Genomic DNA, 15,824 nt, shown 5'->3' on the forward strand with positions numbered 1-15,824 from the left:
GATTACTGCTCAGAAGGTCAATGGTTCAAGCCCCAGTGTTGCCACTGTTGAGGCCTTGATCAAGGCCCTTAACCCTCTCACTCTCTCTCTCTCTATTTCCGAGTTCAAAAGAGTGTGAGCGCTGTGGACGCATCGACACTGTCAGACACTTTGAATTCATGCGTACAATGACATTGCATCGGGATCGGGAGCAAAATGTAAAAGTAAAGAAGTTTGTATTCAAAATCAAAGAGCAAATACACTACAGTATTTAAAAAAGTTCCTAAAACGCACCTGGGTGAAGGGGGGACGACAGCATCCAAACATCCCAGTTCACCTTAACACTCGTGACCATCTAAATCGGCTCCTTTACCTAAGAACAAAAAGCTTGAGTAAACAAATATGTTTTAAGCCTGGACATCCACTTATATTAACCTGTTACAGACCCTGCAATAGGTCAGCAACTGACCTGTTAATAATTTCATCTAACATTTGTGCCAATAAAGCATTTTTTAACAGTTCTTAAAAAGCACTTGATAATTTTCTAGTCATAATTTGATATCATATTTAAGCAATGACTATAAGAACAATGGCAGTTAGCGTGTTGCTTAAATGAAGTCTTAGGAGTGAAAACGGTTTGTGACGGCGGCGTTGTGTGTGTTCCTAATGAATAAAGCATTTGTGCTAGAGAGCGCGCCAATGGAATAGGGGCGGGCGTCTTGTGTTTCGAACGGTGGCAGAGAAGACGGTCCAATAGTCAACAGGTGACGTCGAACGTTCTATCGAATAGCAGACGAGCGCGTTCGAGACGCCCAATCAGCGCGGGGTGGTGTTATGGTTTAAAAATGCCGCGTTCGAAGGCACAGTTTATTCTGTTTTTCTATCCGTGAAGTGCAGAGCTTGATGCTATGGCAAGAACCAAGCAGACCGCCCGTAAGTCCACCGGTGGCAAGGCGCCGAGGAAGCAGCTCGCCACTAAGGCTGCCCGCAAGAGCGCGCCGGCTACCGGCGGCGTGAAGAAGCCTCACCGCTACAGGCCCGGCACCGTGGCTCTGAGGGAGATCCGCCGTTATCAAAAGTCTACTGAGCTGCTCATCCGCAAACTGCCCTTCCAGCGCCTGGTGAGGGAAATCGCTCAGGACTTCAAGACTGACTTGCGTTTCCAGAGCTCGGCCGTCATGGCCTTGCAGGAGGCGAGCGAGGCATACCTAGTCGGTCTGTTCGAGGACACCAACCTGTGCGCTATCCACGCCAAGAGAGTGACCATCATGCCCAAGGATATTCAGCTGGCCTGCCGTATTCGCGGAGAGCGTGCTTAAACGACAACTCTGTCTAATATACACAAAGGCTCTTTTAAGAGCCACTTCATCGTCTCAGGAAACAGCAAATTTTCTTTATTGGGCGTTTGAATATTTAGAATGTGGTTCAGAGAGAAGGGGGTTATATAATCTTTGTATTTCTATCACCATTAGAGGGGAAAGTATAGGAATGCTTATGATTCGTTAATAATGAGTGAACTTTATCGTGATAAATATACTGCTATGTATATTACATAATGTTTGGTTGCTTATTAAAAGATTAACAGTGCAGAAGAGCCGTGTATTGTCCTTATGTGAAAACTAGACAATGCACAATAATAACGCCGATGAGCTGTGTCTGTGTACAATAGCCCAAATCTTCCTCCTGTTCCAGGCGGCGTTGTGTCTTGTGCTGGATGGAACTTGACTGCCCTCGTCTGTCCACCCTCGGGAACAGCAATTTCCCCGAAAGCGGTATTCTGTGTAAGAAATCTGACATATTACTATTAATATCGGTCTTCTTTTTTAACCCGTTCATGATGATTATTCTTGCAATGTAATAATGTATGATACATTACCTTAATCTTTGAAATTTCAACTAATATTAGAAATGCATTTCTATTCTCATCGTTGCTGCTATGTAACTTAATGCGTTCCGTAGGTGGCCTCATCTACTCCACTCGAGAATATCCAGAACTAGGGAAGAAGATTACAATGTTAATATTATATTAGAAAAGAATGTGTGTACTTTATGATGTTGATGAATATACTGCTATGTACAGGATAAACTGTGAATGTAGTATTATTGTTTAAACTATGTTGGCGTGCACACAGACAGACAAATATAGTGAAATCGGAGCAGCGAGCTATAATATCCGTTATGACGTCGCGGTCAGAGTGCTAGAACTAACCTGATGGTATGCTTGACGGTTGATCCCTTTATGACACCGCGAATCTCTGGGTTTTTAAACGCTGTGGTGTCTGAACAGGCCTGTATTCATTTGAAAGGAGTTGTATTTAAATCTTTGGTCTATCTAACCTTTTCCTTTTGTTTGTTTATCTAACGTGTTTAAGATTGGACATTGTCACAAAACAACTGTACATGTATCTGGAGACATTATTTCAATGTACATTTGTATATGGAAAGGTTTTTTTTTTTTTTTTTTACATGTCAAGTGATGAAGGTATGTTATTTTAAAACGAGATGATAATAATAATAAGCTACTGTTAAATAGTTCAGAAGCTCCGTGTATCGTCCTTGATGTGTGAAAATGATGCAATTTACAGTAATAACGCTGATGAGCTGTGTCTGTGTACACTAGCCCAAACCTACCTTCTGTTTCAGGCGGCGTCATGTGTTGCGCTGGATGGAGGTTGACTGCCCTCGTGTGTCCAACCTCGGGAAAGGCAATTTCCCAGAAGCGGTTTTCTGGCTAAGAACTTTTGACATGATCTCTCTCTCTCTCTCTCTCTCTCTCTCTCTCTCTCTCTCTCTCTCTCTTCCCTTTGTCCGGTCCAGTTCATGATAATTATTGTTGTAATTTAACGATGGTATACATTAGCTTTAACTTGTACCGTTCTTCCATATTTGTGGATATTCTCGAGCGAAATAGATGAGGCCACGTAGGGAACACATGAAGTTGCATAGGCGCAGTGATGAGAATGAACATGAATGTTGCCGTTCCCGAGTTTGGCCACACGAGGGCAGTCATGTTCCATCCAGCACAACACACGACGCCGCCTAAAACAGAGGGGAGATTGTAGGTATTATACTACTATTACTACTACTTATAATAATGACCTCAATCGAAGTAATTAAATACGTAATGAAAGGTGTTGTCTTTATATCTGACCTCATTTTTCTACACAGTGAGTTAAAGGTGCACAACTATCAGAATCCCAGTTCATAATTGTGTTCGATTGGCCAAGTAGAATAAAGTGTGCGAGGAATCCGACTCTTTTTGAGTTTATTGGACATTACACATTGCTGTAACTATCTCATTGGCACTACTTAATTGCTCATAGTTTATTTGACGAATGCAACTACTGCGACATATTTTGCCAATCTTAAACTCAGCTGTCATTCTGGATTTTGGTTGATGCATGACATTTAGTTTCAAACACATGCGTAGATTGACTGTAACACAGATAGTGAAAATGGGGAAAAGAGAAGGCCAGTGATTAGACAGTGCGGAGGCTGACTTGGTGTTCCTACTTGTGTGTGATGTTTGTTAGTTTCTCTTGCACAATTGTCGAAGTGCATATACTTTCCTTGTGAATGACACTTTTTAAGAATGAGATGAGAGTTTGAGACAATGTAGCTAATTTTAACCGTTGAGAGTCCATTATATCGTGCATTTGCAAGAGCTGATGAAGCAAGGCCTGAGAGTTGTTTGCATTCCTTTCTGTGGTGCTTGTAAGGCCTACTAATAAAGGTTTGTGCTGCTATGTGCGACCTGTAGTTGCAGTGGACGTAGGACTGTAGTATAAACAGGCCTCAAGTCCAAGGACGTGCTCAAAAGGAACGTCTTGTGTTAGAAACAGTAATGTCAGTGTTGTGCAAAAACAGATGGCTTTTTCTAACCTCCATACGCTGATCAGTGTTTTGGCTGTATGCTTTACTATGTATGTTTTACCCAAAGTTCCTTACTCTTATCTGGTACTACTACTGCTGCTGCTACTAATGGAACCAAAACATTAGTACTGACAATACTAATAATGTCTTGTATCTGTGTGTGTCTGTATTTAGAGAGAGAGAGAGAATGGGGAAGAAGAAGAAGTTAGCAGGTGAAAAGCAATGCCTAGTGTGTGTTTTCGAAAAAGAGAGCTCCTGTGTGACCGTTTGCGTTAGGCCCGCCTCCTCGCCTGTTCTCAACTAGGTCCTGTCGAGTGTGGATAAATAGGTGGGCGCTGCGCGAGAACTTTTAGTGAGCGGTTTGACTTCGAAAGCAGTATCATGTCTGGCAGAGGCAAGGGTGGTAATTAATACTCTCTTTTTGCAAGTGGTACCCTCGTTCGTAATTTGAAACTAAAGACTTTAACGACGACAACAACATCAACAACAAAAACACCTTTAACGAGGTGATAATTATCGCCACCCGGGGTTCGGTATGTCACCCCGTGTGGCCTCCTCGCCGTCGGCGGGGAGGCACTGGGTCAGACTACGTTACAGTGGAGAAGGAGAAGCGCCAGACAGGTCTGAAGTCGGAGTAAACCTTTTAAGTAGTCAATGGATATCGACTACAGATGTATACTCTTTTATTGCAATGCCTAACAGAAAAGAGTATGAAATATGTTTTACCAAAGAACAGGCACTTCAAACATTTTCTCAAATTTTTAATAATAATACAGGAAGTGAATTCTGGAAAAACTGGGAGATGACTACATCAGCTCCCCAAGACATAAAGAGCATTGTAGTAAAGTTTTGGACTGGGAGAATCGCTGACTCGGATGTAGAACAATACCTCTTAAGGTTTGGTGAGATACTGAACCCTGTTGACAAGCCGCTGGACCAGTTCGGGATATGGTATGGAGTCAGGAGATATAAAATAAAACTCAAGAAAAACCACGACGGAAGTATATTCCAGATACCAAACTCAATTTCCATGGGACCATACAATGGAACGATTACATACCCCGGCCAAACAAAGCGATGTTTTATATGTAACGATTCCGACCATCAGGCAAAGGACTGTGAGAAAACAAAGTGCTGGAAATGCGGAAGCTTTGGCCACAAAGGAAAGAGTTGTAGAAATACACAAGTATGTAATTTATGTAATGAAACTGGGCATATATATTTTCAATGCCCAAATTCTTACAGCTATAAACTAAGAATGCCGAAAAATCAAAAAGACATTGACCAGAATGCAACACAAAACGCACATAACACAGAGACCAAAACAAACGATAAAGAGGATAACAACTGGGAAGAAAATAAACTACACGCAAGTGAGGACGACTCGACATCTGGGAGTGACTCAAGCAGCACCGATACCAGCGACAGCGAAGACAGCGAGGACTCTGAGAGCAGCGCCGAATCTCTGACCCCGGAAGGGAGACGGAAGACACCGGAAGTACCTGCTGGAAGCAGCGGAGCATCTCCGCCCAGTCTTTCGTCTGTGGAGAGACGGCAAGCATCGGAGTTTCCTGCGCTATCAGCTGTAGAAGTCGGCGAGACTCGGATCGGCTCAACCCCGGAAGGAGGTCTACAAGCCCCAGAGGAGCCTACGTGCTCAGAGGGAGAGACCGGAGCGACCCAGATCATTTCTACACCTGCAGGAAGCCTACAGGGCCGAGAGGAGTCATCAAATCCAGCTGGTGAAAGTGGAACAACTCAGACAATCGCCGACAACACAGGTGACACTGCGGACACTCCCACGCTGGCGAAAGGTAAAAACACTTTAGACTATCCATATAAACGCCAAAGGCGAAAGAGGAATTCTCCTGGAAATGTTGACAATGCAAAAAAGGTTAAGGAATGATGTATATCGCCTACTTTTCTTCCCTTTTTTATGACACAATGTCTTTGATTTTAACTTCAATTCCTATATCATTTAAAAAGAAATGTGATATATGTCTGCAGGAATTAAGGTTAAATGATGTGGATAATGTTGAGAAAATGTGGACTAATGGACACGCAATAATATCTATCGGAGAAGATCCTTCTCTTAATTTTTATGGTTTTTTCAAATTTAACTGTTGCCACATGTAATGTTAGAGGGATTCAGGCAAAAATTAATCAAGTAAAAAAGTTAAATATATTGAGTGGTGAACATGTTGATATTTTATGTATACAAGAGACCAGATTAAGCAGTTTTGCAGACGTACAGGACGCTCAAAGTCTATGGATCAAAGGTCCTTCAATCTTTTCAATAGGCGAAAGTAAAGCTGATGGTATTGCGACCTTATTTTATAACAATAAATTTAAAATAATTAAGAGTCGTGAAATAATTCCTGGTCGATTAATGTTTATAGATGTGTTTTATTGCACAAAAAAAATTAGAGTAATAAATGTATACACAGCACAGGATACTGTTGGTAAAATCCGGCTTTTTAAAAAGCTTAAAATGCTCCTGTGCGTCGGTTTCTATACCATTGTATGCGGTGATTTTAATACAATCACAGATGATAATGATAAAATTTCTTCCCAAATATGTAAAATTAGGAGAGAAGGTGGTGTCCTTAAATCTATAATGAATGAACAGCATTTCACTGACATATTTAGGACATTATATCCAGAGAAAGTGGACTTTACAAGGTTTGATAAAACATGTAAAACTAGGATTGACAGGATATATATTAATAATAATTTTGAGGCAAAATTTTATACAACAAAACTCTTGGTTGAGTCGGACCACTTGACAGTTATATGTGGCATGAGACTTAAAAATGAAGAAAGAAGAAACTATTGGAAATTAAACACACAAATCTTGAAAAGTCCTTTATTGATTATAGAATTAAAGGAAGAAATTAATAGGATTAAAACTTTAGATATCCTCACGACCAATTATTGTGATTTGTGGGAAGTTTTTAAGATCCAGATTAAAAAATTTCTTAAATACAAATGTCTATGTTTTAATAAAGAAAAAAATAAGAAGTACAATACAATTATGACACAATATATAAACCTAAAACTGAAAAATACAAGAGATGAAAGTGAGGAAAACAACTTAAAGGATTTGAAAAAAGAGATAGAAACTTTAAATAATGAGTTTTTACTGAACATTCAAGTCCGAGCAGGAATAATTTCCGATGAACTTCTAAATCAAACAAAAGCAATTTCACTATTTAATAAAAGGAAAGAAGCCCAATATATCGAAGCCATTAAAACAGATAATGGAACTATAGTGAAAAATCCTAAAGACGTCAGAGATGCTGTTCGGATCCTTTGTTCAAACATGTACAACTCAATTGAAATAGATAATAAACTCCTAAAAACCTTTTTGAATGTAAAAAATAGTGTTGACCCGCCTTCCAAGAGCTTAGGTGAGGAAATAAAAGAGGCTGAGGTTGTTGATGCCATTAAACAATTAAATCTAAAAAAGTCTCCAGGGAAAGATGGTCTCCCGTCTGATTTTTATCATGCATGCGCCATAGATTTGGCTAAATTATTAACGCAAGCCTTTAATGATGGGATCGCTAGAGGTTACATGCATGACTCGTTCTATGAAGGCATTTTATCCTTGTTGTATAAAAAGGGTGAAATGTGTGATATCAACAACTGGAGACATCTCACCCTAATGAATGTCGATTATAAGATTTTTGCAAAGACCATTATGAACAGGATGAGTGACTATTTGGATGTAATAATAGCTAAACAACAAACATGTGCAATAAAGGGAAGATTTATGTGGGACAACTTGAACACATTAAGAGAACTAGTTTTTGATAAAAATGGTGACAGTTTTTACATTGTGGCTTTGGACCAAAGAAAAGCATTTGATTATATCTCAAGAGACTATTTGTGGGAGATTTTAAAACTGTATCAATTCCCTGAAAATTTCATAAACATGATTAAATGCCTTTATGTTAAATCGACGGTTGAAGTAAATGTTAACGGTTCTTTGACTGAACCATTTGAAGTTATGCGGGGTGTAAAGCAAGGGTGCCCTCTGAGTGCAGCCCTATATATTTTATCTATAAACCCACTTGTACAAAAAATCCAAGATGATCATAGACTTAAAGGTCTTCAAATAGGAAAGAACAGAGTCGTGATCTCTGCTTATGCTGATGACATAACTGTATTTGTGAAATCTAAACAAGAACTAGACATCATCTTTGAATATTTTAGCGAGTATGAGCAAGTCTCTGGAGCCTCCTTAAATAAAGCTAAAACGGAATGTGTCTGGATTGGAAATGAAAAAAACAAATTTCCCATAGATGTCCCAGAAGTTCAGCAATTAAAGGTTTTAGGTATATATATAGATAATAATGGCTGTGTCGACCATAACTGGTCAAAAAAAGAAGAAATAATACAAGATGAAATTGATAAATGGAAATCATGTAATCTAAGTTATAAAACTAGAATAAATATTATTAAAACTTTTCTATTATCAAAAATACTGTTTTTATCATGCATCTTACCTCCGACAGAAGTTTGGGTAAAAAGACTTCATAAAATATGCTGTAATTTCATATGGGATACGACTCGTGAGGTTACAAAACGTGAGCTCCTTTTTAAGAGAAGGGAACTGGGAGGCCTTGGGGCTGTCGATATATCCTTAAAAACTAAAATAGCAGTGTGCAAAATCATCGCGAGTGGTATTGCCAGGCAAACCGAATGGATAGGGAACATCTCTAACTGGAAATCTAAAAAAGGTCCATCGAGGAAAGGTATTCCGTATTATAAACTGATGTTTTCCGACTTCACTAACAAATTTAAAGATCTAAACATCGATTGGGTGAAAGACTCGAGCAAAGAAATATATCTTTTAATTGTTGATCGAGTTTATAGTAACCCTGTGGCTTTCAGAAATTTGGAGGAAGACCAAAACAAAGAATGTCTCCAAAATTTACAGAATAAAATCCTATCTGAACACCTGAGAGATACAACTTGGTTAGTCGCTGTAAGAAGGCTCCCAGTAAGAGCGGTTGTAAAATGGAGCTGTTTTGTAAAAACCAGTAAATGCCCGATGCCTAATTGTAATGAAGAGGAAACACTCGAACATTTCCTGTTAGAGTGTTATCGCGCTAAAGAAACATGGGCTAAATTAAAAATCATTGGTCTCAATATAGAAATAAATATGAACTCAATTTTCTATGGCATTTTTAAAGAAAATTGTAGCAAGACTCAGCATGACTTCATTTGGTTCATAATATGTTTGACTAAATCTAAACTCTGGAAAACAAGGTCCAGAATGACTATAAATCAAACGTTTATATCCAGTGATGTTGTATTCAAGGACATTCAAAAAGAGCTAAGAAGACTTAAAAGCAGCACATCTTGGTTTAAAGACTCTTCAGTGTGGGACTCTATTTGCGTGTAATTGTACTTTGACTATGTAAGTTTTTTTCTCTCCCTTTCTTTCTGAATATGACTTGTGTAAGATTGTGAATTTTGTATAATTTCAATAAAATTCATTAAAAAAAAAAAAAGCAAGGGTGGTAAGGGACTCGGCAAAGGAGGTGCTAAGCGTCACCGCAAGGTGCTTCGCGATAACATCCAGGGGATCACCAAGCCGGCTATTCGCCGTCTGGCTCGCCGTGGTGGTGTAAAGCGTATTTCTGGTCTGATCTATGAAGAGACTCGCGGTGTGCTGAAGGTGTTCCTGGAGAACGTGATCCGCGACGCCGTCACCTACACCGAGCATGCTAAGAGAAAGACCGTGACCGCCATGGATGTGGTGTACGCCCTAAAACGCCAGGGACGCACCCTGTACGGCTTTGGCGGGTAAACGCTCTAACACCGAACGACGCAAACACAACGGCTCTTTTAAGAGCCACCCACATGTCTAGAAAAAGAGCTGTTTTGTGTGTGTGTGTGGTGGGGAAAGTGAAAAGCCTTGTTTTGTGGAGCGTAATGTATCAAACGCTGTACACAAAAAGCACAAGTGGTAGACGACAACTTCTATCTGTATATATAAAAAGAGACATCTATTTTTTGGGTTTTTTTGTAACACATTTATATGCACAATATTAAATATATCGGGTTCGTTTAAAACGAGTTATAATGGGTTTTAGTAGAAAAATGCTTCTATATTTCTCACATACACACACATTTTATATATATATGTGTATGTATGTATATATATATGTGTATGTATATATATGTATGTGTGTGTGTGTGTGTGTATATATATATATGTGTATATATGTATATAATATATATGTATAAAGATTGTTCTCAAGACAGTTGTTTTTTCATAGTGCACGTTGTTCTGAAAGTACAAGGGCGGGAAGGGAAACGAAGCGTAGCAGCGAGGGGGGGAGGAGCAGTAGGAGGTGTCATGCAGTAGGAGGTATCGAATTTTGGCCAATTAAAAAAAGGTATCTTATCTGGGCTATATTAGCATATGGGCCTGTAAATACAGCGGGCGCGAGGCGGGTTCTAGTCATTTTCTGTTCCTTTACTCAAGAAGCAGCATCATGCCCGATCCAGCCAAGGCCGCGCCCAAAAAGGGATCAAAAAAAGCCGTGACCAAGACGGCGGGCAAAGGAGGTAAGAAGCGCAGAAAGTCCAGGAAGGAGAGCTACGCCATCTACGTGTACAAGGTCCTGAAGCAGGTGCATCCTGACACTGGTATTTCATCCAAGGCCATGGGCATCATGAACTCCTTCGTGAATGATATTTTTGAGCGCATCGCCGGTGAGTCTTCTCGTCTGGCTCACTACAACAAACGCTCCACCATTACTTCCAGGGAGATTCAGACCGCCGTGCGCCTGTTGCTTCCCGGCGAGCTGGCCAAGCACGCCGTGTCCGAGGGCACAAAGGCCGTCACCAAGTACACCAGCTCCAAGTAAAGCGCGTTACCGCCGTTTTCATCAACCCAACGGCTCTTTTAAGAGCCACCCACTTTTCATACAAAGAGCAATCTCTTTTTCGCTATTCCTCTAGCGCGGTGTGTGTGGTGTGAGGGGGACTCCCGCGAATGTTCAGGCTTTTAGGTAATTCTAGCAATCTATTAAATGCAGAGATAAGTAAACCTAAACAGGCTTGAAGCAAAGTTTCGGGGGGTTGTATAATCTGCGCAATGCAAAATGGGGCTTTAGCAGCACAGTTATTCGTATTAAAATTGTAGCAACAGGAAGTGACTGAAAATGGTATTCTAGTAGCACGTAGGCATTCAAACTAATGTCCTAGAAGCACATAGTCATTCTAAATAGTGTTGTAATAGCACATAGTCATTCCAACTAATGTGACATTAGCACAGTCATTGAAAAGAATGTTCTAGCAGCATGGAATACAACACACACACGGCTATAGCGGAGCTGGGATAAAGGGCATTAGGGTGACAACAGAGTTGGGGTTAACGGTGTTAGAGCAGAGCTCGGGGACCGGACGATGGCAAAGACCGAGGGAGTCGCGCTGCGGGAGTCACGCGCGCTGTGCTTTACACAGCCCCCAATGCGCTCTGCTTCAAATACTACACACACCACTCGACAGCTGCAAAGACATCAGGCTCGTACACAAGGCTCGCCTTCAACTCGGCCCAGAACGCATACGACGGCCATGCCTGCTTTTCGCCCGTTTTTACACACCACATCGCACCAAATGCGCAGCCCGCCGGCTTGAGCACAACGCGCGCCGCGCCATTTCATGTCCGCTGCGTGAGACTGTTGCTCTCTAGCCGGCCAGGCCGGGCCACTGGAGAAACGAGAAAGCCCGTCCTCGCTCAGCGTGTGCTTCAACGTTTTGAATCTCGTCTAACGAGTCGGATTTTCGCTGAGAAATGCCATGAGAAAACACAGTTGAGCGCTCCGCGATGGTGCATTCATTCAGCGGCGCCCGGGTGGAGTCTACAGCACTCTCATATCTGCTTTTAAGACCAGCCCCCCGGCCGCTGGGAGGAAGGTTCCTGTGTTACACAGTAACGTACAGCGTACGACTCGTGTATTTTACGTAGTTCCAAGAGAGATGGCAGAAGTCGCACCCGCTCCCGCTGTCGCGCCGGCCAAAGCGCCCAAGAAGAAAGCAGCTTCGAGAGCAAAAAAAGCTGGCCCTAGCGTCGGCGATCTGATCGTCAAAGCCGTTTCCTCGTCTAAGGAGAGGAGCGGCGTGTCTCTCGCTGCTGTGAAGAAAGCGCTGGCTGCTGGCGGATACGATGTGGAGAAGAACAACTCCCGCGTCAAGCTCGCCGTTAAGGGTCTCGTGACTAAAGGCACTCTGGTGCAGACCAAAGGAACTGGCGCGTCTGGCTCTTTCAAGCTGAACAGGAAGCAGACCGAAGCCAAGAAGCCCTTGAAGAAAGCAGCGCCCAAAGCGAAAAAGCCCGCCGCGGCTAAGAAGCCCAAGAAGGTAGCAGCCAAGAAACCCGCGGCCAAGAAGTCTCCTAAGAAGGCGAAGAAGCCCGCCGCAAAGAAAGCCACCAAGAGCCCGAAGAAGGCGAAAAAGCCCGCGACCCCTAAAAAGGCAGCCAAGAGCCCCAAGAAAGCGAAAGCTGTCAAGCCCAAGACCACAAAGATTAAAGCGGCAAAGGCGAAGAAGGCAGCACCCAAAAAGAAGTAAAGACGTTTGTTTCTTTTATACTTTTGTTCCTTAAACGGCTCTTTTAAGAGCCACCCATATTTTCCTTTAAAGAGCAGGAATTCCTTTTCAGTCAAGCTTTATGGAATTAATGCAATACAAGTTAGAAACATACAATGGTGTGGATACACATATCTGCTACATATCATGTACACATAGCCACAGGCATCTACTCAGTATTTGCATTAAACGAATTCCCAATTCTCTCATGCCGTCAAATGATCCTGTACTGGTTGATGCTGATTTTAGTACACTAGAATAGAATCCTGATCGTGATTCCTAAACGTCATTCCTGATCTCCAAAACGATCACAGAATATGTATGGATAACATATTGATACATAATACATCAATGTTAATGATAAGAATAAATAAATTCAGTATACAGTTGTTACTTTGTGCTTTTGTATGAATATTCCCTTTGTCTATTTTCATGCGCGTTCTTTCTCTCTCTCACACACACACACACACACACAAACGGGTGGGAGGGGCGACGCTGGAATTCGACGGCCTGCTTGTGATTGGCTAATGTGCCACTGAGTTCTTAGCGAATAAGAGAGTGGCCGTTTTGTCTATATCACGGAGAGCTCGGCGCGTAACATTCATAATTTATAACTTGTTGTTAGAGCAGATCTAAGCATCAGAATGAGCGGCAGAGGAAAAACCGGCGGAAAGGCTAGGGCTAAGGCCAAGAGTCGTTCATCCAGGGCTGGACTTCAGTTTCCCGTGGGGCGTGTGCACAGGCTTCTGCGTAAAGGCAACTATGCCGAGCGCGTCGGTGCCGGCGCTCCGGTTTACTTGGCCGCCGTGTTGGAGTATTTGACCGCTGAGATCCTGGAGTTGGCCGGTAATGCTGCCCGTGACAACAAGAAGACCCGTATTATTCCTCGCCATTTGCAGCTCGCCGTGCGTAACGACGAGGAGCTGAACAAACTGCTCGGTGGAGTGACCATCGCCCAGGGTGGTGTGCTGCCGAACATTCAGGCCGTGCTTTTGCCCAAAAAGACCGAGAAGGCTGTCAAGACCAAGTAAACTCGTTCACTACTGTTTTCTCAGTACCCAAAGGCTCTTATAAGAGCCACTCATCTTTGCTTAAAAAGTGCAATTTTTACACCCGTTTTTCTACTGAAAGTGTGCTCTACAAAGTCAGCACGTTCGAAATGAGCACACAAGCGTTATACTTTGCTAATAATTATGTGGTAACACGAAGTAATAACTAATAATAAATACATTTTATTATATGATAATAAACTTTATTTAATAATAATGTGTGTACTTTTGCGACAGCATAAAAAATGGACTTGACAATGATTTGATACCATATTTAAATAATAACAATAGCGGTTAGCGTGCTGATTAAATGAAATCTGAGGTATGAATGTGTGCACTTCGGACATAGCTATTTTTTTAATGACGATCATTTTCTAGTCATGATTTGATATATTTAACTAATGACTATAAGAACAATAGCAGTTAGCGTACTGCTTAAATGAAGTCTTAGGAGTGAAAACGGTTTGTGACGGCGGCGTTGTGTGTGTTCCTAATGAATAAAGCATTTGTGCTAGAGAGCGCGCCAATAGAATAGGGGCGGGCGTCTTGTGTTTCGAACGGTGGCAGAGAAGACGGTCCAATAGTCAACAGGTGACGTCGAACGTTCTATCGAATAGCAGACGAGTGCGTTCGAGCCGCCCAATCAGCGCAGGGCGGTGTTATGGCTTAAAAAAGGCAGCATTCGAGAGCGCCGTTTATTCTGTTTTTCTATCCGTAAAGTGTTAAATTCGCCGCTATGGCAAGAACCAAGCAGACCGCCCGTAAGTCCACCGGTGGCAAGGCACCAAGGAAGCAGCTCGCCACTAAAGCTGCCCGCAAGAGCGCGCCGGCTACCGGCGGCGTGAAGAAGCCTCACCGCTACAGGCCCGGCACCGTGGCTCTGAGGGAGATCCGCCGTTATCAGAAGTCTACTGAGCTGCTCATCCGCAAACTGCCCTTCCAGCGCCTGGTAAGAGAAATCGCTCAGGACTTCAAGACCGACTTGCGTTTCCAGAGCTCGGCCGTCATGGCCTTGCAGGAGGCGAGCGAGGCATACCTGGTCGGTCTGTTCGAGGACACCAACCTGTGCGCTATCCACGCCAAGAGAGTGACCATCATGCCTAAGGATATTCAGCTGGCCCGCCGTATTCGCGGAGAGCGCGCTTAAACGACAACTCTGTCTAATGTACACAAAGGCTCTTTTAAGAGCCACTTCATCGTCTCGGAGAACAGCTAATTTTCTTTTTTCGGCAGTTTATATATTAGAACGTGTTCCAGAAAGAAAAGATGATATTAATAATGTGTGTTAATGACGTACAAGGCTTTCTATTTATCAGCATTATTAAAAGGTTAGTTTTTTTAATTTTGTATTTTTGTGATATAGTGCCATGAATATTACATGTTTGTTTTTATAGATGAGCCATTAATTGTGGTTATGTCCGAACAATACAAGGCACAGTAATCAGCTGTGTCTGTAAAATAGCCCAAACCTACCTTCTGTTTCAGGCGGCGTTGTGTGTTGCGCTGGATGGAGCTTGACTGCTCTCGTGTACCCATCCTCGGGAAAAGCAATTTCCCAGCAGCGGTATTCTGTCATAAGTGTACATTTGTAGTTAGGCCCGAGTGGAGTAAGCAATATAACATGGTTAATATTACTGTGTCCCTTTTTTAACCTGTTCTTGATCATTACTGTATACATTACAAAGATAAAGGTAATGTTCTTCCATATTTGTAGATATTCTCGAAGTGAAATAGATGAGGCCACCAAGGGAACACATGAAGCAGTGATGAGAATGAAATGGCAAATAACATTAGAAATATATTAATAATGTTATCATAATACAAATCAAGGTGTGTACTTTAACATTATAAAATATACATAGCAGTACATTTATAATCATTACCATGATGTATGATTATGTTTTAAATGTGTTGGGATGGTGTGCTGTCCGTATATCGCCTGTCTGGCTGGCGCACGCACACATAGTGAGATTGGAGCAGTGTTCCGAGTTCTAGAACTATCCTGATGGTATGATTGATGATTTCTCCCTTTATGACGCTGCGAGTTTTCAAACGTTGTGGTGTCTGAGCTGCCTCTGTATTCATTTGAACCGAGTTGTATTGAACCATTGGTGTATCTAACCTATTCATTTGGTTTGTGTACCTAGCGTGTTGAAGAATGGACATTGTCACACCGAAGCTGTACAGATATCTGGATATATAATTTCGATGTAAAAGAAAAGGGGAAAAAAAAATCACTTTCCATGTCAAGTGATGAGGTATGTTCTTTAAAAATTAAATCATAATGATGATGCTGTTAAACATTTCAGAAGCTGT

General features: G+C 41.9%; 4 protein-coding genes across 8 annotated transcripts in view; 3 read left to right on the forward strand and 1 right to left on the reverse strand.

The window, feature by feature from the left end:
- LOC108269709 (E3 ubiquitin-protein ligase TRIM39) overlaps nt 1-15,824 on the reverse strand; it is a 64,768-nt gene that overhangs the window by 16,586 nt on the left and 32,358 nt on the right. For 2 of the 5 annotated variants that reach the window (XM_053682886.1, XM_053682888.1), the window contains exon 1: nt 274-356. The exons of 2 other annotated variants lie outside the window; for them this stretch is intronic. The gene's annotated coding sequence lies outside the window, so the exon portion shown is untranslated. Of the gene's footprint in view, nt 1-273; nt 358-15,824 lie in introns of those variants that run through there. One more of the 5 variants, XM_053682889.1, reaches the window with a different exon arrangement.
- On the forward strand, nt 10,337-10,747 carry LOC108269717 (histone H2B). The gene has a single exon (XM_017475696.3). It carries the CDS (start codon nt 10,362-10,364, stop codon nt 10,734-10,736), a length of 375 nt encoding a protein of 124 aa, XP_017331185.1. The 5' UTR covers nt 10,337-10,361; the 3' UTR covers nt 10,737-10,747.
- LOC108269722 (histone H1) lies at nt 11,851-15,737 on the forward strand. Its single transcript, XM_047157499.2, has 2 exons — nt 11,851-12,437; nt 15,656-15,737. Exons 1-2 carry the CDS (start codon nt 11,851-11,853, stop codon nt 15,720-15,722), a joined length of 654 nt encoding a protein of 217 aa, XP_047013455.1. The 3' UTR covers nt 15,723-15,737.
- Nucleotides 12,919-13,617, forward strand: LOC108269716 (histone H2A-like). Its single transcript, XM_017475695.3, has one exon. It carries the CDS (start codon nt 13,104-13,106, stop codon nt 13,488-13,490), a length of 387 nt encoding a protein of 128 aa, XP_017331184.1. The 5' UTR covers nt 12,919-13,103; the 3' UTR covers nt 13,491-13,617.

This window comes from Ictalurus punctatus, chromosome 9 (genome assembly GCF_001660625.3).
Source record: "Ictalurus punctatus breed USDA103 chromosome 9, Coco_2.0, whole genome shotgun sequence".
Classification (NCBI taxonomy): Eukaryota; Metazoa; Chordata; class Actinopteri; order Siluriformes; family Ictaluridae; genus Ictalurus; species Ictalurus punctatus.

Bases quoted from the DNA above. Each gene is read 5' to 3' on its own strand.
- LOC108269722 (XM_047157499.2), top strand. From the start codon at position 11,851: ATGGCAGAAGTCGCACCCGCTCCCGCTGTCGCGCCGGCCAAAGCGCCC. The intron at 12,438-15,655 runs GTAAAGACGTTT...TTGTGTACCTAG, and splicing joins AAGGCAGCACCCAAAAAGAA to CGTGTTGAAGAATGGACATT.
- LOC108269717 (XM_017475696.3), top strand. From the start codon at position 10,362: ATGCCCGATCCAGCCAAGGCCGCGCCCAAAAAGGGATCAAAAAAAGCC.
- LOC108269716 (XM_017475695.3), top strand. From the start codon at position 13,104: ATGAGCGGCAGAGGAAAAACCGGCGGAAAGGCTAGGGCTAAGGCCAAG.